At 42.5% G+C, this 24980-nt stretch overlaps 1 protein-coding gene across 5 annotated transcripts; it reads right to left on the bottom strand.

Annotated features, from left to right (window-relative positions):
• Positions 1 to 3136: 3136 nt before the first annotated feature.
• On the bottom strand, positions 3137 to 21256 carry SMIM15 (small integral membrane protein 15). 5 transcript variants are annotated; one of them, XM_033930574.1, is made up of 4 exons: positions 21157 to 21225; positions 20639 to 20680; positions 18233 to 18282; positions 3137 to 5314 (listed from the first exon to the last, which is right to left on the bottom strand). In XM_033930574.1, exon 4 carries the CDS (start codon positions 5284 to 5286, stop codon positions 5062 to 5064), a length of 225 nt encoding a protein of 74 aa, XP_033786465.1. In that variant the 5' UTR covers positions 5287 to 5314; positions 18233 to 18282; positions 20639 to 20680; positions 21157 to 21225; the 3' UTR covers positions 3137 to 5061. The 5 variants fall into 5 exon arrangements, with proteins under 5 accessions (XP_033786465.1, XP_033786480.1, XP_033786456.1 ...); XM_033930589.1 differs by having other exon boundaries at positions 21161 to 21200; XM_033930565.1 differs by lacking the exon at positions 20639 to 20680 and having other exon boundaries at positions 21157 to 21256.
• Positions 21257 to 24980: the final 3724 nt, after the last annotated feature.

The following is a 24980-nucleotide window of genomic DNA, read 5'->3' as shown; positions in this document are numbered from 1 at the left end:
TGAATAAGTGAGTGAATAAAAGGTCCAAAGTGAGAATAGTGTTCTTTTAAGTAAAAAGGTGGGATGATTTCAGAACGGGAACTTTTTAGGTTAGCTTGTTGAAAAAGAGATTCTATATCTTTAATTGAAGGAATTTTGAAATTGGAACATCTTGCTGTTGGTATGATTTTTGTTTGATTAATACTTATTGGGTTATTTGTTGTGTTTGAGGTAAAAGAATTACAAATATTGTTGATCTTTTGAGTAAAAGCATCAGCTAAGTCTTCTGCTTTTAATGTGGATTTTTGAATAGTATTATTTATTTTGTTTTTTGGGTCTATTGATTTTAAAATATTGTATGAGCCTGGTCTGGGTTTGACTCCCTCATTTCCTTCGGCTGACAAAATGCTCATTTTAATAAAAATTACAAGCTACAGACCAATCACATCTAATTTTCATCTCATACAGCACAAAGCTTGAGATATGCTGAACTGCAGCCGATTCTGCATTCATTGGGTGCCCAAAGGCTGCCTAAACAGCACAGTATAATCCAGTTAGAATTGCTATGATTTTATAGCCGATTCTGTAGCACACGGGTTAGAATGAAGGTTGGGGTATGAGCCTGGTCTGGGTTTGACTCCCTCATTTCCTTCGGCTGACAAAATGCTCATTTTAATAAAAATTACAAGCTACAGACCAATCACATCTAATTTTCATCTCATACAGCACAAAGCTTGAGATATGCTGAACTGCAGCCGATTCTGCATTCATTGGGTGCCCAAAGGCTGCCTAAACAGCACAGTATAATCCAGTTAGAATTGCTATGATTTTATGGCTGATTCTGTAGCACACGGGTTAGAATGAAGGTTGGGGTATGAGCCTGGTCTGGGTTTGACTCCCTCATGTCCTGCAGCTGACAAAATACTCATTTTAATAAAAATTACAAGCTACAGACCAATCACATCTTATTTTCATCTCAAACAGCACATTAGCAATACTAGAAACAATCTATTCCAAAAGTTGAGTTTGCATTTGATACAAAACAGCAGTATTTGAATCCACATCACATTTATTGAACCCAACTTGAGATTCTGGCTTTTGGGACAATGAAAGCAACACTTTAAGCCATTGAGCTACCAATCTTTTGTCTCGGCTAACTCTGAGATGAAAGCTAAGCAGATTTAACCTTAGCAGATCACTAAACTATGATATGACAGGGGAGTCAGAGAAACTGGAGTGGAAGGTGCTGTAGCTCAATGAGTAAAAGCACTATCCTGATCTTCCAGAGGTTGTGAGTTCAACTCCCAGCCTGTCTTTTACTTGTGCAGGTGCACTTTGATGATGTCACAATGAGGTCATCATTGTGCAGCTCCATACCTCCATTTGCAATGAATTAGAAGCCACATTCAGGTCTGTTCTGTGTTTTATTCTGTTTTTAAACTTGGCCAATTGAAGTTATGGGCTTTCTGTTTGCTTTGAAGAATGAGCTGATTGTAGCAATGTTTCATGACAAAGAGTGTTATTTAGAGCAAAGAGTTGCTTCTAAAAACCTCTCTCAAATAACGTCTGTGGGATGCCCAGAGAAAGCGGATTGGATAACCTAAATATCATATATTGTGCTAAAGTGTAGGAATGCCCCACAAAGGAAACACACACACGCAGTCTTAGAGTTGGGAGGAGGCGCTAGCAAGGGCTAGCTCCGAGTCCCTTTTTATTATGCTTCTAAGCTAATGACATCATAGTAACTCCCTCATTTACACATCTCATGATTGGTGGGTACAAAGCTACATGGTTTTACATTGGTGGATACAAAGATAGGTACATGTTTTTACCTCGTGATCACCCTCCCTTTACCTTGTGCTTTTTCCTTGTGATCATCCTCCAACTCAGCACTTAGACAAGGACCTGATTAACCCGTGGACAGAGCCTGAGTCTTTGCACATATGCAATGCCTGTGAGCTGATGTCCTTACCAAATAAGGACAGCTCAAATAAGATAAGCATGTGACAGTCCAAAGGTTATAATGCATGCTCCTTAGCCTTAAGCTGTAGGCAAAGTCTGATTGTTGCCCATATAAGGGATAAGGGTAAACCTGTATCAGGTTAATATGTGACAAAGGTCTTGTGATAAGATGCTAGCATTTTCCTTTACTTAGAATGGCGGCATGGCAAGAAGGGAAAGGGAATGGGAATAATTCAATTCTTTCACAGGGGCAGTGAAATCAGTGTGCCGATCTCATCGTTTCAGAATGGCATCCCTACACTAAAGCCTTTCTGGAGCTTAAACCACGTCTATTTGAAGCCTATGCGGAGCTCAAAATCCTATGCTTTACACTTCTTATAGGAGCTAATGATACCATTGCTATACAAATTTCTGCGTAGCACAGGAGTAAAACTTCCTCCCTTCCATGCTGATGTTCTCAGATCAACTCCCACTGAAACAAATATATTATAAATATCCTTTTAAACATGGTATACTGTGTATTTATTATCCTTTTAATGGTGGTATATTTTGGGCTAATTATGTTAAAGCTTACAATCCTGAAACAATAACAAATCAGTAAAAAGCACCTTTTTATATATAACACTAGTGTTTTAAGCCCGTTACATTAACGGGTGCTAGTAAAGCCTCCTTCCCTCACATGTCCCCTATTTTCAGCCCCAGCTCCAAACCCATTTTTACCCCCCCCCAGCCCCCTTCTCCCATCTGCTCCCTTTCAGCCCAAGCCCCCTTTTCTCACCAGCAGCATTTCCCTTCCCACTCCACTTCCCTGTCCAGCAGCACACCTCTTCCCTGCTCCCCCTGTCCCTCTTCATTGCTCCCCTGGCCCAGTAGCACCTCTTCCCTGCTCCCCCAGGTTTTGGGAACATGTGCCTAATAGACACCTAAGATACGCTTAGTGCATTAGAGACATCTATATGATGCCTAAATAGAACCTAAATAATGCTGATTATTTAGGTTGCGCCACAAGGACATCTAAAGCACGCCTAAAGTTAGGCACACTTTACAGAATCTAGGCCATAATGTATTGCAGGGCCCTTTCTCATTTCTTTGAAAGGGGTAAGATGACATGATAAAATGGCCAAGGGTCAGAAATGTTTTCATTGTTGAGAATAGCCAAACTCATTTCAGCAAAAATGAAAAACAATGCAAAACATACATTAAAATTTATTTTTTAATCACAATAAAGTTTTAGCTCATACTGCTGTAGAATAAGCGCCAACTCAACAAACCAGAAGTTTATCTAGCCTAAAGGACAGTGTTTCCAAATGTGCCTAAAATGATAAGAATGAATTTCACCCCTATGCCAGAGTATGGGGGATTGGCTTGATATACCATTTTTCTATGGTTAAAATCTAATCTTTTATGAATCATCACACTAGCCTTACATCGGTTCAAGATGATTTACAAGTATGGGAATCCTCGTTAAAGCAGAGACAGCACACAACTGAAGGACATATTATATTTTCAATAAACTTGTTATACAAGAGCTACTTTTAACAACTCCTATCTTTTCAGGCAGCTTCTTGTGATAAAGAGTTTGTAAATCGGTTAGGTAGTTCTGTCTCTTACCAGGTCAGGAAATTATTGAAACCCTACTTATTTAAGACATTTTTGTAATTTCTAGGTCATTTGTTTTTATTATCACTGTTTCAATTTTCTTTTGTAAACCACATAGAACTCCTAAAGTACTGCAGTATATAAATTTTATGTTACGAACAGGGATTTCAACTTAAATAAAGACAAATAGCAACAAACTTTTAAAATTTGACTTGATATTGGGCACCACTTAAATGGAACTGATAGCTTTGTTGTAGGCAAGTGATGAGAGATGGATTCTTAAGTCACTGGAGTTGCCCAGTAGGCATTGCCATGGGTGAGGTTCAAACATGTTGCGTTAGAGTTATGTTTTTAGGCTTCTTCTGAACAAAATGGCTGCTGTGAGCTCCCATCATAGTCTCAAGAGACTATGGGAGCTCATGGCAGCCATTTCCTATTGGTGATCTTCATGGGGCAGGAGCATAGGAAGATCGCTCCTACCCCGAAACCCGCTAGCCCACCAGGTAAGGCTAGCACAGGCTGCCCAGCCCAGAGAGGAAGATCTTCACTATGCCCAGTCCCCAACACTGAAGTGGGGAAAGAGGAGACCGAAGCATCTGCACTGGCCCCTGCAAACATGTACGGAAGGAGGCAGAGACCACCAAGTAAGGTCTGGGGGGGGGGGGGGGTCAGAGCCAGCACAAAGTTATTCACAATTTTTCACACTTCACGGTCTGGCTCTGCCCCTAACCCCCGCGAATACCAAGGGAGAAGTGTACATTTACGAGTATTACTGTGTACATGGCTGCCTAATACAACAAATTATCTATTCTGACTCCATCTTTGATTAATGGACATAATTCAGTGATCTGGACAAGTCTGATACACTTGAATACTTTGTGTAAGGGTTTTTAAGATACCACATTATCAAAACAGACACAATCAATTTTGAATCAAATAACATCATGGATTTTTTTTCAAAGAATATATAAACTTATATTCATATCAATGATTTTAGTTTGCTATAACAGGACAAACACACATTAAAAATTAGTTTTTCATGAACTGTAAAATTAGATACATAGTAGCCATGATGTAAAACATTCACTTTAGAGTAACTTCTGAATGGTCTGTAACATGGGGGCAAATTCTAGTAATTATTCACTTTGCTATAAACAGTAATTTAAATTTTTAAGCAACTACAGTATGTTTGTTTATTATAGCAAAATGTTTTATCATAATATAAGAAAATATGCACAGACTCTGCCTTCCCTAAGCATGCAGAAAGCATGCCAAAACGCATGTTGGTAAGAATACAGAACAGTGAAATGACTGTAACAAAGTGTTTTGGCAAAACATAAATCACTTTTTTTAGTATCAACAATTTCAAAATATAAAAAAATTGAAAAAAGAGAATTTCAAAGTCAACACATTTATGAATCAAGATTACATTATAACTATAAAAAAAATCATATTATAAAAACTACAGAGTCTCTAAGAAAACTGCAGCTTATTTACAAAGAAAAGTGTTAGTGTTTTTCATTAATCCTTCTTTGGTCGCTTGGCTCTTGCAATATTTTCTTGACGTTTCTGTTTCTTCTTTTGCTCTCGCTCTTTAGCCTCAATCATTTTTGCCAATTTCCATGACAGTACAGCACTTGCAAGGAACAGTGGAGTAAGAGCTAGAATCACTGTGGTAAGAAAACCATATGGGTCCTTTGCAGCCCATTCCACTATGTATTCTGCCCAGCCTCTTATATCAATCATCTTTTTAAAGATCCTCCTGGGACAACCCCTGCATAAGACAGAACAAAATATATTACAAACATAATATAGTAATATCTAAGATGACAGCACTTACATGCAGTATTAACAGTGTAAATAATTCTTAGACAAGTTCTCTCTATTACTACATTATTTAGAAATCCAAAATGTACAGAAATCAAGCTTTTTTTGCGATATATAAAGTTGACGGTTATCACTGCTTGAGAAGTTTTTACAGTAGCTATAAAGGGTCCACAGCAAAATAACTCATTCACAATAATTATGCTGGTATTTGTTCACAAAGCAATTCCCAAATTAGCAGTTAAATTAACCAAGTCCAAGTTTAAGGCCCAGATACACACTTGCACGTGAGCTTTTTAAAACACTTATCTAGTACTAAAGAATAAAGGGGGGGGGGTCAATCCAACACTAGATGTTTAGGTCTCCTTTATATGAATGGATTAAAATTATTTGCTATCGTGCTAAAATATATCTGGAAATATTCAAAAGATTATTCATATCCATAAGATCCTGAAAATACTATATTCAGAACATGCATAAATTGGCTCTGCAATATCCATTAACAGGCTTGGTCCACTTATAGATTCATCTACTCAAACATTTACTCCTCAAAAGCTAGAGAGTTAGTCCAAGTTGCCTCAGAGTCATTCCATGTGAATTCAAACACTGGTCCCCCACCTCACCATATTTTAGAATTTGATAATAATCTACCAGAATGGAGACCAATATACAAGATGTAAAACTGCAAAATTTCAGACTTCTATTTTCAATGGTTTTCAAGATATCAGCTTTATATTCAATGGGGGATGGGTGGGGAGGGGAGGAGAGAGTTACCACAGTTCATGGTTGACAAAGTCTGGGCACCTTTTAGGTCATAATAACTGAAATTAAGCATCCTACAGATAAAGCAAAGCCACATTTTCAGGGAAGCAACTTTATTTAAAAACCCAACACGACCTGTGTTTTGGTGAATGCCTGCATCAGGGGTCTGCATATATTAACAGACCTTTTTGTTAAATCTTTATTCATTTTAAAACCAGCACAAAGTGCAACATATTATCAATCAATTAACACAATAGACAGCACTCAATTCCTTCAAATGATACAATAAATACATAACCCCATCCCCATCCCCAACCATCCTTCCTAAAAGTGTAAAAACACTTAATATAATGCAAATGATCAAGATAAACAACCTTGCAATCAAATAATAAATTAATTACATACCTTCCTCCCACACCCACCCATCCTGGATGTGCAGAATCAAAGGGCAAAACTAATAATCAATTCTTACAAAATTTTGTTAATGGGTCCCAAATTTCCTTGAACTTCTTATATCGCAAATGCATTGAACTAGAGGTCTGCATGGGAATGGGGATCGCGGGAATCCCGTGGGGATCCTGCGGGTTCCCCCCGGCCCACAGGGACGCCCCCCCCTGGCCCACGGGACTTCCACGGGGACACCCCCTGGCCCACGGGACTCCCATGGGGATGAAAACAGGCCTACCTAAATTCTGGCAATGCAGGCATGCAGCTTAAGTACAAGACAAGTCCGGCGTCGCAGCGGAAACAGCCATGCGGAGCAGTGAGCTCAGCACGTACACAGCTGAAAGCCTTGCTTGTTGATTGGTCCGACAGCACGGCGGGGCGGGATCAGCAAGCAAGGCTCTCAGCTGTGTACGTGCTGCGCGACGCCGGACACACAGGGCCTAATTTGCCTCTAATAGATGCCTTTTTCAACATAAGGTTCCTGTTTTAAAATTATCCCCCACAAAGGTAACTTTTCAAAGTGATTTTTAAATGGAGCAAAACAGTTTTTTACTTGTGAATCTGTTGTCTGAAAAGCGTGTGTGACACTTTCTGGTATTTTTCCTGTGAAAATTTAGTACAAACGGCAGAGAATTTGAACAGTTTCCTGTTTTGTTTAAAAAAAAACCCCAACAAAAAATCCCACTTACTCTCTTTATCTCTGCTTATCTCCCAACCCCCTCATCAGTGGTCTCTTCAGAGGATAGGAGTGATCCATAGTAGTGCTGCCCGATTCAGGGAAAAAAATTTTCAATTCGATTCACTTCCTGCCCAATCGGGCATATTTTAAACAGACTGGTATTTTGTAGCCTCTTTACTCACCCCACCCCCTTTGCCCTCTCTAACCCCACACCAGTGCCGTGGTGTTAGGTCCTAGCTCACGCTCGCTAACTAGAGGTCATCGTGCAGGCTCACCACTCTGCCGGCAAAAGCACAGTCTGTCCCATTCTAGGGGGAGAAAACCTAGCAGGGACCTGGCTGCACCACAATACTAGCTTCTAGAAAGCAGAATGGACTGGGGGGGGGGGGGTCTAGCAGTGTGTGGCACCATTTGGACCCATGTAGACTTGCATGGCCATTCTGACCCGAGGTCCCTTTCCATCCAGCATCTGCCCCTCCCCCCTATTTCCATCCAGCATCCACCCCTCTGTCTCCTGCTTCTGCCCAGCATCTGATCTCCTCTCTTCCTTCTTTCTGCCCCCTCTGTCATCCCATCCATCATCCACCATTCTTTCTCCCCCTTCCATCCAGCATCTGCCCATCTTTCCCCCCTTTCAGCCCAGCATCTACTTCATTTCTCTTTCTCCCCCTTCTATTCAGTGTCTGCCCCATCTTTCTCTTTTCTCCCTTCCATCCGTATCCTCCCCCTCTCCTCCTTTCCATTCAATGTCTTCCTCCCCTATCCTTTTCTTTACATCCATCATCTGTCTTTTTCTCTCTCCCCAGGCATTCCAACTTGTCTTATCTTTCCCCTTTCATCCAGTGTGTCTGATCCCTCCCCCTTTCTATCTACAGTCTGTCTCCTCTCACCTCTTACATCCAATATTTACCCCCTCCCACCTGACACCTCAGCCGCTGCCAGACTGATGCAAATCCTTCCCTCCGATGTCAGCTCTGATTTCGGGGAAAGACTTCTGGGTCGGCTACATATGGCGTGCTGCAGGCTGCCTCCAACCCCTGCTGTTATCTGGACTCGAATGAAGTGGTGGAAGGGAGTGCATTTTTGGACACAGAAGTCATGAACTGGGGAGAGAGGAAGGGAGGGAAAGAGATGCTGAGGTGGGGGAGGGAATAGAAAGGGAGAATTGGATGTGGGTGTGTCAATGAGTGGGAAAGAGAGATGGTTGTATACACACAGCAAATGGAAGAAAGAGGAGAATTTTTGGTCATAGGGAGGGAGGTACAGAATATGATAGGGAAGAAAAAGATGAGTGAGAAATGTGGCAAGGGAACAATGGGACAGATTGAAAGGGATGCAAGAGGGAGGAATGTTAGACAGTGGTGAAGGGAATGGAGGGAGAGATGTGGCATGGTGCTGGAGAGGGGTGATAGAAGGAAAAATGTTGGGAATGGGGCTGGTGGGCAGGCACGAAAGATGAGAAAGAGATAAATGCTGGACCATGGTAGGGGTAACCAATGGACAGCAACAGAAGAATTTACAGAAGATGTGAAAGCGGAAAAAAGAAACTGGGGCCAACTTTATGGAAAAATAAGTCTCCAGACAACAAAGGTAAAAACGGAATTTATCGACTAAAATATGTTAGCTTTGGGAAATGTATATGGCAGATGTCTTTGTTTTGTGTTCAAAAGAAAAGGAAATGCATTTCTGGTTTTATTTCTACAGTGTTGAAGTACTTACTGACCCTTGCTGTGACTGGTGGGGATCCCCAAGCACCGCCAGCAGAGGACCTCCTCTAGAGATGGCCAGAACTCTCCTCCACCAAGCGCAGCAGTCGCTGGCAGCATCCATGAGCCACTGAGGTGCCAGCATCTGTGACTCAGGGACGCTACTGCTGCCTGCCAAGCTTGGCAAAAGGGACCGCCAGCCAACTGCAAAGGAAGTCCTCAGCTGACAGCTTGTGGATTCTTCTCATCAGCTGAGTATTTATATTTTATATTTACATTAGAGGTTCTGGTAGAAACCCATTTACAAAATATGTATTCTTCTCAATTAATATTTACAAATTAATAAAGTCTCTTTGCTTATTTGTAAATGGGTCTCTACCAGAGTCTTTAATTCAGTAGCATAATTAAATAAAATAACTATTTCTGAAGTTTATAGGGAAGGGTGGGGACGGAAGGGATTCCTCACGGGGATGGGTGGGGACGGAGGGATTCCTCTCCCCGCACAACTCTCTACATTGAATTCATATGTTCAAACTTATAAGTTTGACACAATGTTTCCCACCAAAAACTATAGTTTAACCTGTCCCAATTTTTCTAATTCTTCATAATAAGCTATATGGCAACTCCTATCATGATGAGAAATAATTTGTTATGTGAAGTTATTAGACTCTTGGGCATTAATAATGTGCCAAACAGCACTGCATTGTATGTTAATGCCCATGGAACTTCCAATATCCTATTGATTTGACCCCAAATGGATTGCCAAAATTTAAGTATCAGGGGACAAAAGAAGAGCAGATGATCCAATGTCCCTATATCCAGATGACAATGCCAGCATCTAGTAGTCTTAGAACTATCTACCCTTTGCAACTGAACAGGGGTCCAAAAAATTCTGGTTATTTTTGTTATATAGGTTTGTCTCATAGATGCTGTACATCTCATCCTCCAATTCCAAATCCGTGGCCATTGAATAGCAGAAATTTGCTGCTTTGTCTCAATGCTCCAAATGTCTCTTAAGACTAGTTTCTGTTTTTTTATTCAGATGCTCAGATATTAATTTATACCACTTGGCTGCCTCATGCCCTAGCAAATCTGTCTGGAAACACAGGCCCGGCAAGCTATACTGAGTTTTTAAATGCGCCAATCAGGGAACCCCTTCTGAATGGCTTGCTTCAGCTGCAACCACTTAAATGCTTGAGACTTTGAAATACCAAATGATTGTTGCAGTCGTGAAAAGTCAAGCATCTTCCCATCTGATAACACATCATTCAATGTGCGTATGCCTGCCTGTTGCAGTCGTGAAAAGTCAAGCATCTTCCCATCTGATAACAACACATCATTCAATGTGCGTATGCCTGCTAATGCTTCTTAGACTCGCCAATTTGAATCTTGGCGTTTAACCATAAGGACTGACATGTGGATTGATGAATAGGTATTATGTTATTAATAAATTTTAATGTCTGCCATGTAGATAATAAAATTCTATTGTCCTTATAAATCCTTGGTAACTTGATACTTAAAATGTGACACAATCGCAATGGGGACAGGAGTTGACTTTCTAAGTAAAGCCAATCAGGGAGATGTTCCATGAGCTCAGGAAGGATCCAATAGAGGCATTAGACATGTCTAGAAATGTCTAATACCTCAATTGATGGAACAATCACTTTTTGATCCACTAGTAGCTCTCATACAGATAATTTCAAGTCAGTTTAATTGATCCTCAGAAATACCACCTAGGACTCCTATAATTCATAGTCCTAGGCTTTAAGTGTTAAATCCTCACTGGATCATAATAATTTCATGGTAATTCAATTTAATATATATAAATAGTTTAGCTTTAGTTAATAATATAAACTTATCTCAATCGTGGTCTTTCTTAATGGGATAACTTAGCCAACATGTTTCACAACCAAGTTTTCTCAAGGCCGTTCATCCCTCATCCATCAATCGAGGTCCTTGAAAAGGGCTCCCATACAAGTTGGACTATTAAAGAAAGGTTCGAAATGTCTAATGACATTTTTTTTACTGTCAAAAGGGTTCATAAATTCTTTGCCCTGTTGGGTCAATGAACAAATTTTGCAAGACCCACACCTGTAAAAAAACCATATGGGAAAAGCCTGCGACTAGTTGGTGTGTCCATCTCATTAATACCTTGTGTAATGAAGCTTACCGCGCAAGGTAGTGTTCCAGATAAAATTTTACAGAATTGGAAAATTATTCAAACCAATCCATTGTTTAAGGATGTATTTCTGACGATAGCATTTTTGAGAGAGAGAAATCTTAAGGACATCCTCAGTCCAGCTACATACGAGATGGACACACTGACTCGTGGAAGACTCCTCCGTATGGTTTTTATAGGTGTGGGTCTTACAATATTTGTTCATTGACCCAACAGGGCAAATAATTTATTAACCCTTTTGACAGTAAAAAAGTGTGTCATTAGATATTTCTTGACATGTAAATCCTACATCATATATGTAATTTGCCCTAGTGCAAATGTGGGGAAGTCTATTTGCCCGTTCAAAATTAGGATGAGTGAAGTCTAATTTAAAATTAAAGAAACTCAGCGTCCCTTTGGTAGAACACTGCATTGATTTCAAACACACATTTAATGAACTTAAATGTTTATGTATTGATAAACACATTTAACACAGTAGAGGAGGTGACCGTCAAAGGATGTTACTCCAGCGTGAGGCACGCTGAATCTTTAGGCTCAACTCAATGAAACCGGTTGGCCTTAACAGTTTTACCTTTCTTTTCCTTTAAAACTTTTTGACCTGCTTTGTTTGTGTACTCTTTCATTCATGTTCATACACCTTGTTATTGATTGATTTACACCACATGACATCATAGTGGGCATTGTGCTTATCTGCGCATGTACCAGCATTTGAGAGCTGCTGGCACCATTTTTTGGATGTGATGACTAGTTAAGCTGAACACAGTGAGTACTTCGCATTAATGCAATTATTTACAACTTGTGGTTATTTTTCTCAAAGTTTATTTTTTGTGGTTTTATTCCTTTTACAGTTCTTTAAAAAAATCCCCCGAGGAAGCCGATATCATTGGCGAAACGGGTCCTGTCAGGCTACAGTATTACCTGACCAGCACAAAAATAAGTGCTTTAGTTTTTGCATCACTGGTCTTGGTTACAGCATTAATATATATATAAAATACATAACACACTATTGCAGGGGTAGGGAACTCCAGTCCTCGAGAGCCATATTCCAGTCGAGTTTTCAGGATTTCCCCAATGAATATGCATCGAAAGCAGTGCATGCAAACAGATCTCATGCATATTCATTGGGGAAATCCGGAAAACCCAATTGGAATATGGCTCTCGAGGACCGGAGTTCCCTACTCCTGCACTATTGCATTAGACCAGTTTTTTAAGAGAGGTGTGTTGACCGATGAAAGAAACCTTGTCCCTGCATAACTATTCGGGAATCTCTATTCTTCATTAGCACAGGTGTCTGAGGTCTCGCCCTCTCTTTCAACATAAGTTGTATTTGAAAAACTTGCTTTTTAATGTTGTTCACTGCAGGAACAAGGCCATTCACCACTTTACGGGGCTGTGAATGGCTTTATCCCTGTATCCAAGGCAACCGGTCTTTTTTTCCTCCCTGTTCCTGCGAGTTACCTGCGGCTAGCTGTGAGTAAGTCACTGTGTCATTCTTTAATCCACCAGCATGCAGTTGCGCTTTGCCAGGAACGCCAAGTCCACTTTCTCTGGCTCCTGCCAAAATATCTGGCCCAGAAAAACACTCCAACAGGCCAACTAAGCCACCTGAAGCAGAAGGGGAGCCATCCCCCCCTCCAACGACATGGAATAACCCTTTCAGATAGGCATCCACCAAAATCTGACATGAATCAAGTATTGCCACCTGAGGAGTCCATCTGTACTGCTTTCTGTCAATATAAGGGGTACTGAGGCAGATGGATGCTTTTAAAATAAAATCGGGAAATCTAAGATGGCCACCACAATAGTGATTCTGATGCCAACACAAAAAAATGCACAACTTCATCTCAGATCAGCTCAGTGGCCCCTAGTATCTCAGTAGTCTCAGGCCATGGATCCCTTCTCTCAAAGGATCAAAGTCACCATCTCTTTGTCAATCTGTTCAGTGATGACAAATCTCTCCAGAGGATTGCTTTTTCACGTCTCTCCACATCATAAAGTACTCAAGATGGATGCATCTAGACAGTCTCTGGACTCGAGGCATGTGGTCTGCTCAAGAGAAATTTCACATCAACCTTAGAGCTGCAGGCGGTTTGCAATGCTCTCAAAACATTTCAGGATCTATCCATCCAACCAAGTCCTCCCTGTTCGGATAGACAATCAAGTGACAATGTACCATATCAACAAGCAGGGAGGATTGGGCTCTCTTTCTCCGTCAAGAGGCTGAGTGAATTTGGAACTGGGCAATTCCTTGCAACACCTTTCTCAAAGCCATATAAGTGCAAGGTAAACAGAATATCCTAGCCAACAATCTAAGCAGATTTCTCCAACCACATACACCACATCTTCTCTCTTTCAGGGACACCTCAGATAGACCTGTTTGCATCTCCCCACAACCACAAGTTGCCTCTACTCTGCTCCAGACAGTACTCTCCTTATCAACTCCCGCCTTCTTTGGTATTAGAAAATACCTGGAGTGGAACCCCTGATTTTTCTGAGAAGGGGGAACTGCTTCTATGGCATTTAACTGAAGTAGAGCTTCGATTTCCTGAAGAAAGGATGTAAAAAACATGACTCTCTTGGAGAGTTGTCTGGAGGAATGGTGATGAAATGGAGAGTAACCCTCCTGTATTACTTTGAGCACTGTTTCTCAACACGGGGTAAGCAGGCCGCTTGTTGGAAGTGTGCAGCATGGCCGCCACAGAGAATATTCTCTCTGTCTGCCCGTCCACTGAAGCCACGCCACTGCTAGGGATCCCTCCTTGCTGCCCGCCATACCCGCTGCCGAGGATCCCTGCTCACCTACCCCTTCCTCCCGAAGCTGATCAACAGGGCTTCCCTCCAATGTCAGAACTGATGTCAGAGGAAAGCCTTCTGGGTCAGCAGGAGGGGGGAGGTTCCCAGTTTCTTCCTTGCCACACTCACTCCTTCTGCCTTTAGCAGCTGTTTGGTGGGGGACGAACAGCCGGCAGCGGTTCACACACTGCACGTAGCTGACCCGGAAACCTTCTCTCCGTCTAGGCTGTCGTTGGAGGGAAGGCTTGTGGGTCAGGCATGTGCAGTGTGTGAATCGCTGACTGCGTGTCCCCTCGTCCCCATCAAGCCGCTGAAAGCAAATGGAGCTAGTGCGGCTTGAACAAATAAGGGGACATGATCTTTCTAGGAGAAAAGGAGGGAAGGAGAAGGCGCGTGTTTGGGCTTTGGAGGGTTCTGATTCTGGGACAATGGCTGGAAGGCAGGGAGAGGAAGGTGGTATGAACATGGGACACAGAAGGTAGGTGGGAAGTGGGCGCTAATTTGGGACATAGGAGGGAGGGAATAGAAAGGGAGAATTGTTGGGCATGAGTGTGTGAGTGAGAGGGAAAGAGAAAAATTGGGAGAGGGAGAGAGAGATATGTATGGGGAAGAGACGGATGAGTGGGAACAAAGGGACGGATGAAAGGGATGCATGCGGGAGGAATATTGGACATAGTGATGGAGGGAGAGATGTGGCAGGGTGCTGGAGAGGGGCGATAGGAGAAATAGGCATGGGGCTGGTGGGCACTGGTGAAAAATGCTGCACATGATCCGGGGATTGAGAGGGGGAGAAATGTTGGAATCATGGAGGGGCAGAGAGAGAGAGAGAGAGAGAGATGTTGGTTGGGGAAGGGAATGAGGTCTGGAGGAGAGGAAGCGTGCAGAAGGCAGAAAGAAAGAAATATTGGATACAGTCAGAAGGAAGTGCAACCAGAGACTCATGAAATCACCAGCCAATAAAGGTAGAAAAATGATTTTATTTTTCAATTTAGTGATCAAAATGTATCCGTTTTGAGAATTTATATCTGCTGTCTATATTTTACACTATATTTTTCTGTAGTTGTTACTGAGATGATTTTGTGTATTTTAAAGTCATCTGCCTTGACTTTGAAAAAAATCCCCGAATATAAAAAAATTGTGGTTACCATTATGTATTAATAAGCTCATATTGTGTATAAATGACAAATGGATGGAAAAAATACAATTAGGGTGGGGTCTGGTGCAGAGCCTGGGTGGGTTGGGGCGGAGCTTGGGCGAGGGTACTCAGTTGATATTTGTTAGACTTAAGAGATTACTTGGCTTGAAGAAGTTGAGAAACACCAAATCTGAGGACCCAGGTATCTGTGGCAATGAGTGTTCAGTGCTGATACAACAGAAGTCAGTCTCCAATGGGTTGGTGAGGAGGCTGAGATGGGGTATTTTGGCTATGCTGCCTAAAAGCATATCAAAAAGACTTAGCTGGTATCTGAGGAGCCAAAGTCTGAGGCTTCTGCTGTTTCTGCATCTTCTGTGGTAGAGAGGTTTGGAAGAGGAAGATGTTGTTGGATAACACCTCTTGTATGAAAAAGATGTAGGTCTTTGAGAAGGCTTAGATGATTGAACCTTAACCTTAAATCCAGTTAAAGTGGTCCAACTCTGTTTATGCTGGGTATGTCTGAGTGCCATCCTCAACCTTGCTTCTGAAGAGTTCTTCATTAAGACAAGGGATGTTTGCCAAATGATCTTGAACATTTATGTCCATGTCTGAGACTCTCAGTCATGAAAGACGTCTCATAGAAATAGACATTGCCGATGCTCTGGATATTACATCAAATGCTGATCTTGCCATAAACTTTCACTTTTGAAGTATAGCATGAGTAGTCTCCTGAAACTCTGGCAGGCTGTCAGATGAATATACTGCTCAAAATCAACCAACTTCTTTATGAGCTCTTTGAGATAAAAGGACACATAGAAGTTGTAATAGAGAACTCTGTTGGCTAACACAGTTCTGGTAAAGATGGCATCCAAACTTATCCATAATACGGCCCTCACTTCCTGGTGGTGCAGTGGCATAGACCCTGGAGCTGGAGGATTTCTTAAGAGTGGATTCAATCAGTAAAGACAGATATGATAATTGTGGTTTATCAAATCCAAGACAAGATTGTATTCGGTAAAGAGAGTCAATCTTTCTAGGAGCTATAGTAGTAGAAAGAAAGTGTTCTTAATAATAATAATTTTATTCTTATATACCGCCATACCGAAAAAGTTCTAGGCAGTCCACAACAAGGTGAGCTAATACATGGGATACAGATAAAATAGAATAATGGACTTAACAGATAAAGACAGAAAGCATTTACAATATAATGCAGAAAATACCGGCATGACAGGGAAAAAAGTAATACATAGAACAGATAAAAAATACATCAAGTTGAATATAAGGAACTTGATTGAAAATATGAAGCAGAATGTATTAAGATACCAGCCTATCAAAGAGATTGTGAAGAGGCAACTTAAGAAGCTCCTTAGGAAGTTCATCAAAATCTAAAGCCTCAAGGAGCTCTGCTCTGGGCTCAGTGTCTTGACTTCAATTTGACAAGCAGAGCTTTTCCCATCTGCCCTATGTATGGTAAATGAAAGTCCCTCTGGAGATCTTCATCTGGGAAGAGGAGGAGATGGATCTGAAGGGATGCTATATGACTCTGGAATAGATTAACGTAGGTTCATTGTCAGTATCAGTTTCGTGTTGAGATAGGTCAGTATCAACATCTGGCACTGCAGGAGATTCTCTGTAAGACGGATAAGAAGGCTGTTTTCTGGATTAAGGAGTTCAATGACTATGAGAACATCAAGAAGAGCTCCTTCAATGTCGGTACCAATCTGATGATGATTAAGAACGATTTTTAAAATGAACAGATCTTGAGCAACATTGAGAGGAAGGAGAGCCGGTACCATGCAATTATAATTGAAAAAAAGTTGGTAAAGTGTGCGTGAGCGCGCATGGCGCTTACGACGCGCGAGGCGCACGCGTTCCATTTTCTTCTCCCAGCAGCGGTTATTATGTGCCAGTTGCCGTTTGATTTAAAAAAAAAAAAAAAAAAGGTAGGTGGGAGAAGGCGCGCAATCCCCGTAAGATCCCTAATATTCCCCCGACATCCCACCGACATCTCCACACACACGGACAGGGGCCAAACAGACGGGACTGACAGAAAAGGTGGCAGTGAAAGACACAGAAGGACAGGGAGCCAAACAGACGGGACATTGACAGACTGACAGAAAAGGTGCTCTGGGGGGGAAGACAGAAGGGGGCCATGGAGAGACAATCAGAGAGAGGGAAAGGGGGATGCTATGGGGGAGGGATGTGCTGGGGGGCAGACAGTTTTGCTCTGGGGGGGTGGAATATAGAAGGGGACCAAGGAGAGACAGTCAGTCAGGCAGGCAGGCAGACAGGGGGCCAGGGAGAGAGAGAGAGAGACAGAAAGACAGACAGACAGACAGCATCCAAGGAGAGAGAGAAAAAGGAAAAAAACCCAGATAGCAGACAATGAGAGAGAGAGAAAGAAAGAATGATAGACAGCGGGCCAGACAGACAGCCAGTGTCCAAGGAGAGAGAGAGAGAGATAGAGAGAGACAGAAAGAAAAAAAAAAAACCAAAACAAAACAGACAAACAGCACCCGTTAATGTAACGGGCTTAAACATTAGTTATTAATAAAACAAGAAATGATCAAAGCCGAAAGGCAAAAAGAAACATTGATGGGAAGGCAACGCGATTTTGGACAGTATGGCAAAGGAAATACAACTACTTCACTACACAGAAAACGAAAAACTGAGGAACCGCAAGCCAACGTGAGGTGAGAAGGCACTTGCACATACACAATGCGGGCAGTCTTGAAGCTCCACAAATCTTAAAGTGACGGTGCACTTTTCACTGTCCATACCAGGCTCTGTGGATGATGTCGCTTATGTGAGAATATGCTGCCTGCTTGTCCTAGGATAAATTCCAGTACAATTATCAAGATGTTTGCAACAATCACAGACCTCTTTACTGTGATAGTTGTTTCCACTGTGCTGTATCTGAAATTTCATATTGTTCAACCCAACAGGCATGTATAAATATATAAGAACCTAAAAATAGCCTTACTGGGTCAGACCAATGCTCCATCTAGCCCAGTAGCCTATCTTCACAGTGGCCAATCCAGGTCACTAGTACCTGGCAAAAAACCAAATAGCAGCAACATTTTATGTTACCGATCTAGGGCAAGCAGTGGCTTCCCCCATGTCTGTCTCAATAACAGACTATGGACTTCTCCAGGAAACATGCCTACCTTCAGGGCTCCTCGTCACTTCTGGAATCTCTCTGGAAACAGCGATGGACCTAATGGAAAGCAGTGGAGAATGAAATAAGTCCTGTGCTTGAGATCTTCAGTCCCTTTGGCAAAGTAAATGCTTGTAAAAGATGATGCCATAAAAGGGTCAGACATTCTACAATAGAGTGGTATTTGATGAAATTCCTTTGCAGGTTTCTCCATAGATATTTGATAGTACAGACACATTAATGAGGTAATTTTACAAAGCATTTTCTGCATACTTTACATGTAGTCTTCCCCTGAGCTAAATTGACTTGTACTGTACTGCCAGAACTGCTTAACTTCCCCCAACCACTCAACTCAACTGCCAGCCATTCTAAGGCAACACATTGATTGATTTTAATATTTATATACTGCATAATCTAAAATTATTATTATTATTAATTAGGGATGCCACCTAGAGCTGCCTGATTTGAATCGATTCATTTATTCACCTTGGGTGAATCGATTCATTTTTAGGAAAAAACAAATTCACCGATTCATCATTAGTGGAACAAACCTCCTCACCACCAATCAATTCTACACAGACCTTCCTTCTAGTGCAGGGGTGTCCAATGTCGGTCCTCAAGGGCCGCAATCTAGTCGGGTTTTCAGGATTTCCCCAATGAATATGCATGAGATCTATTAGCATACAATGAAAGCAGTGCATGCAAATAGATCTCATGAATATTCATTGGGGAAATCTTGAAAACCCGACTGGACTGCGGCCCTCGAGGACCGACATTGGACACCCCTGTTCTAGTGTAACTTGAAACTTCCCATTTCGTGAAGTGCAGGATTGCATCAGAGGGAGAGACTTTGGCAGAGGGAATGACTGAGCGGGCTTGTATGCGGCATGTGCAGTACCAGCATGGGGGACAAAAGTTGAAGCTTTCCCTCCTATCCCCCTGTGAGGCATTTCCCAACTGCCCCCCACTCCCTCTGTGAGATCTGACATAGGCCTCCCAAAGCAGCAGCAATGGTGTCAGATGGGAAGAGGCAGCAGCTCAGAACAGGCTATTCTTGGCCTGCCCCACTGGGGCCTTTCCTCTGCCGTGTCACTGATGATGTGGCAGAGGGAAGCCCTGGTGGGGCAGGCCAGAAATAGCCTGTTCCGAGCAATGCCTCTTTCCGTCAGCTGCTGCTTTAGGAGACCTACGTCAGATCTCACGGGAAGGGGGGAGGAAGGGGGCGGGGGGTGTCCCACAAGGGAAAAGGAGGGAAAGCTGCTGTACAAGGGGAGGGGGTGAATGGAAAGTTGTTGCACAAGGGGATAGGAGGGATAGAAAACTGCTGCACATGGTTGGAGAGAGGGGAAATCCTGCATATGGTGTAGGAGAAGAGAGGGAGAAATGTTGAACATAGGGTGGAGAGCAGGAGAGATGGTGCATGGAGAGACAAAGAAATGTTGCACATGATAATAGAGAGGAGGAAGAGAGAGATGCTGCATAGAGGGGAATAGAGAGGTTTGACCCAGGACACAAGACAGAGAGAGCAAGAGAGATGGTAGATAAGTGGGAAAGAAACAGAAACATTGGATATGGCAGTGGAATGAAAGGTACAGAAATGGAAAATGGATGGTGAGCACGGAGAAAAAAGAAAATGTCAAAAGGCAAGAGACCTTGGTGAGTGAGTTAATAGAAGACAGAAACCAGAGCCTGGGACAAACATGATTTCAATAATAAAATGACAAGACATCAAAAGGTAGAAAAAATAATTTTATTTTCTATTTTGTGATTACAATATGTCATATCTGACATGTGTATCCTGTCTGAGCTGGTGTTAAGACAGCAAGCGCGAGCTATGACCCAATTGAGAGGAAAAGTCTTTTTTGTTATTTTGTTTACATCACAGCGCCGGGGTTGGAGAGGGCAAAGCAGGGAGGGGGAGGGGGGGTGAAGAAGCTACAAAATAAACCCACCAGGCCATTTGAAAAAAAACGCCTGACTGGGTGGGAAAAGTGAATTGAATCAAACTGAAAAATCAATTCAGTGAGCCAGATCGAATGAAAAAAAATTTTCCCCGAATCTGGCAGTACTAATGCCAACTGGGCTCCAGAGTAACCCAAGAGCTGATCTAGTCCTGGATTTACCTTATTGCAAGGAAAGGCTTGTAGCTCTGATTTGCCAACTGTATTTTCTAAGAAACACAAGACTACAAGACCCTACAAGCAATCAATAGTAAACATTCAAGGATCCCCATAGCTCTGAGGAAATAAATACCTCCTCCCTAAAACTTTATATTTAGATCGCCCCATAACCTCTGCACTTAATTAAATTAGCTGATTTCTACTCCACACAACAGCTGGAAGTAAATTTAATTGCATAATATTCAATTATTGAGCTATGTGTCACAAAAAGAACCATGTGATTCCACAGCTCTTACCTTAAGACTTTACCCAGCAGCAGATGATACGCTCAAGTGGTTCTGTAGGTGGGGAGAGTAGGGACACATGATCCAGCAAATTTGTTTCAATACTCAGAACTTAGGGCAAAAATATCAAGCGACACACGCATTCGGCTGTCCTCACACGTATTCGGGGACTGGTTCCTCCCCTCCCGTGGTCTACCACCTCGCCCTCTCTTCCACTCTCCTCGTTCTAGCATGTCTTTCACGCTCTTCCCTGTCCGCGTAACCGCACCTCTCGCTCAAACCTCAAACACCTCCCAGCACCGTCAAACTCATGACAGAGAGAATCCCGCAGCTTTCCTCTTACAGTGCCCCGCCCTCCTCTGACGCAACTTTCCGCTTCCGGCAAAGCGAGACACCGGAGAAGAAAAGCTGTGGGACCTGTCCCCAGCGATCTCAAATACAAAGCAAAAGGTTGTGGGAATCCCGAGGCGATGGATGTAGCTCCTGCGGGGTTCCCATGGGAGCGTACGAGACTCTAGGTAAATACCTACCTACCCAGGATTCTCCAAGATGTCCAAGTACCGCTTCCTTGTATCAGTAATTCAGCGCAGGCGCATTAGTTACCTAGTCGGGCTGAAGTAGAGGCTCGCGCTGACTTAAGCAGGGTCGAGCAGCGTCAAAGGTCAGCTGATCTGACGCATGCGTGTGGGAAACCTCCACGTGCGGCCTCTGAATCAGGTGATGACTTCTATAGATGGCCCATGTGTGAGCATGAGTCACTGCATCAGTCCGTCTAGAAAGCAAGTGCGGCTGTGCTGAATTATTAAAGCATAGACTCCTAGGACTTTGCTGCTAAATAGTAAATAAAGGGGGTTGGACGTGATAGTACGCTATTTCTGTGTGGTTTACAGAATCAGAGCAGTTTACATGGGGTAATGAAGTTTAAATGTCTTGCCTGGAGTCACAAGAAGCTGCAGTGGGAACTGATCTCACAAATTCAGGGTGCTGAGTCAGATACTTTATCACTAGGCCACTGCTCCACTGGAAGAATGTACCAGAAGTTATTTTCTACTTTAAAAATAAATAAATTTGCAAATCCTCACTGATTCCTACAAATAATTTTATGTTTAAAATAAACATACAGTATGCTTGAAGGCATATTGAAGGGGCCAGATACTTAAGGCCTTACCTAGGCCAGATTCCAAAGGCCCCTCCCCATGCATCCCAGAATGCACCAGGCATGGGAAGGCCCACCTTTTGGAGTGGCAGGCCTGCTGTCTGGAGGGAGTAAGCATCCCTCTGGCTGGATTTTCTTCTAACACATATGGTGGGGGGAGGTGTTAAGGTTTGTGGGATGTTAGGGGTTTCGGGAAGGTGGCAGCAGGAGGAAGTAGGCGTCCCTCCTGCCGGTCTTCAACAGGAGGGAGGGTGGTGGCAGGAGAGAGAGAGGCCATTTCCACAATTTTACCCCTGCACAACAAAAGGTCATAGCGCTGGTTTCTACATGTTTTGGGAGGGTATGTGGGGGGTCAGCGACAGGAGGGAGTATGCTTCCCTCTGGGCTGCTTTGGGGGTATTCAAGGGAGTCAGCAGCAGGAGGGAGTGGGCATCCCACCTGCCAATTTCGCTGAATATTTTTTTTGGGGGGTGTCCCCTGCCGGAGCCACTCAGCTGATAGCAGCAGGAGTGTTCTCCACCCCCTCCCCAACAGCTGAGCCGGCAAGACTCCCCGAAGACGCAGCAGTTGGGAGCAGGCCGAAACAGTTTGTCTCTCTCTGATTAATAGTAAAAAATTTCTCTAAGCAACTGGTTATCTCTATACATATAACTCTGGGGATCAGTGTCCCCAAATCCCGAATGTACTGGTAAAAGGGGAATTTCGGTTTGTCCTATTTACCCTCTTTTTACTTGATAGTGTTCTTCTGGCCTGTCTCCTGTGCATATAACCAGTCAGGGACTACATATTTATTAATGTCTATTTCCATGCTTTAAAACAACAAGCAAGCAATCTTACCACGTTATCCATGTATAATGAATGTAGCAATTTAAATGAATGGAATCACTGAATATAAAGCATAAAGATAACAGCTAGTGGTACAGAAAAAATAATCTATAAAATAATAATAGTTAGGTACCATCATCTCATGTTCAAGTCCTAGAGACTTGATGAATTACAGATCTAAAATGAGATTGGTTTTGTGCTAGTCTGGTAAGGTCCAGCATCACTCCGTCAAAAATTACACAGACTAGGGGACACTCGATGAAGTTACAGGGAAATTCTTTTAAAACCAATTGGAGGAAATATTTTTTCACTCAGAGAATAGTTAAGCTCTGGAACGTGTTGCCAGAGGAATGGATAGCGTAGCTGGTTTTAAGAAAGGTTTGTACAAGTTCCTGGAGGAAAAGTCCATAGCCTGTTTTTTAGAAAGACACGGGGGAAGCCACTGCTTTCCCTGTATCGGTAGCATGGAATATTGCTACACCTTGGGTTTTGGCCAGGTACTACTAGTGAGCTGGATTGGCCACTGTGAGAACGGGCTACTGGGCTTGATGGATCATTGGTCTAACCCAGTAAGGCTATTCTTATCCCCATGGTTGTTTTCAACATGTCCAGCCATCTGATTGCAGGTCGCCCTCTTCGCCTGGTTCCTTCATTCTTCCCAAACATAATTTCCTTCTCCAATAATCTTTCTTTTCTGACTTCATTTGGGCTTTGAATGACATAGCTAGTTTGATCTCTTCCAGAATCGATTTGTTCTTCTGGCAGTCCATGGCATGCATAAAATCCTTCTCCATCACCAAAGCTCAAATGAGTGAATCTTTCTGTATTGTTTCTATAGTACACTTTTGACAAATACACTAGACACAATGGTGTATAGACTTAAAGCATAAAACATGCAAGGAATCTCCACTTTAACACAAACGAGCCTCAGCATAGGAGAAACGGTAATCACACCGGGCCTCCAAAATCCAACAGCTATTAAGCTGAATCTAGCATCAATTAAGCTGCCTTGCTTTAATCATTGACTCTTATTACAACCGGCGGTTTCAACGGAAAAAACGCCACCCAGAGAAAAAATCCGTGAAACCGTCAGGTGTAGAGACTAATAATTTAAGAGCTATGCACCAAAGTGTCTAGGAATGTGGTACTACACACAACACATCATCCTCACATTACACAAACACACGCACAAGCCAAGTACTTAGCTGCTCAAAAAGGACGTCCGTCAAAAAAACTCGTCCATTTGTAATCCTCATCCAGGACTGCAATTTCAATCTTCCGAGAGCTCCACTCGTATCCTCACTTCTCAGTGGAGCACCGTTACTTCATATATCACTTACGACCCATCCAGTTAGAACTATGGCACAGTCCAATAGTCTTTATGCAGCTTCCATCAGCACGCCTGTCCAGTGGCAGAAATCAAATCCAGGTCTCATTCTCAACAAGAGCCTTGTTTCGCTATATTCCGCTGCCTCAGGAGAAAAAGACAACACGCCAAACACTCTACGTGTCTTCTACCACAACTCTAGCCCAAGAGAGGTAAGCAGATTTAAACACCTCCGTACGTATATCACGTCAATAACACATGATCTGTCCTACACAGGGGTGTTAAAGGGCACGTCCACATTTAGTAGAAAGCTTGCCACTCGATGGTACTATTTAACCCATGTGGTTCCATTGATTGCAGCGTATAGATTCAAAATTGTTCCCTTTGTCTCAGTTTTCTTTTAAAGTCCCCTCCTCTCATGTCTCTATACAGTTGTTCCAAAACCAGACATTTCAGATCTTCAAAAGCATGTCCAACAGTCATACAGTGTTGCACCATAGGTGCTTCACTTTTTTGAGTTTTATGCATGACCAGTGTTCTATAAGTCGGGTTTTAAAAGGTCTAGAAGTTTGCCCCATATAAATCCTATCGCATGGGCATCTAACAATATAGTGCCTTTGCTTATTTGGAAATATTAATTGGGGTACTCCACTGTTCGTCCACTGAGTGAAAATACCATTTAGTCCTACTTTGTTTTCTATCTTTTAACCAGTTACCAGGTCTTAACAGAAAATTGCTTCCTATCTCATGGCTTTTTAATTTTCTCAAGAGCTTCTGAAAATCTCAGGAGCTTTCTGAAAATCTGTTGGGCCACCGCGTGAGCGGACTGCTGGGCAAGATGGACCTCGGGTCTGACCCAGCAGAGGCATTTCTTATGTTCTTATGTATACACTACATACAAAGAACAGCTCACCTTTACCTACATGTTTGTTCATGCCATCAAATAAATATAACAAATTGGTGAGGCAAGATTTCCATTGGCTCAATCCATGTTGACTCTGTCCCATTAAACCATGTTGGTCTATGTGTTCAGTAACTCAATGTGT

The sequence above is a fragment of the Geotrypetes seraphini genome, chromosome 1 (genome assembly GCF_902459505.1).
Source record: "Geotrypetes seraphini chromosome 1, aGeoSer1.1, whole genome shotgun sequence".
NCBI lineage: Eukaryota > Metazoa > Chordata > Amphibia > Gymnophiona > Dermophiidae > Geotrypetes > Geotrypetes seraphini.
The sequence above is the reverse complement of the archived record's forward strand: the minus strand, read 5'-3'. Positions and strand labels throughout refer to the sequence as shown.

Coding starts and splice junctions, on each gene's coding strand:
- SMIM15 (XM_033930565.1), bottom strand. CDS start 5,286: ATGATTGATATAAGAGGCTGGGCAGAATACATAGTGGAATGGGCTGCA.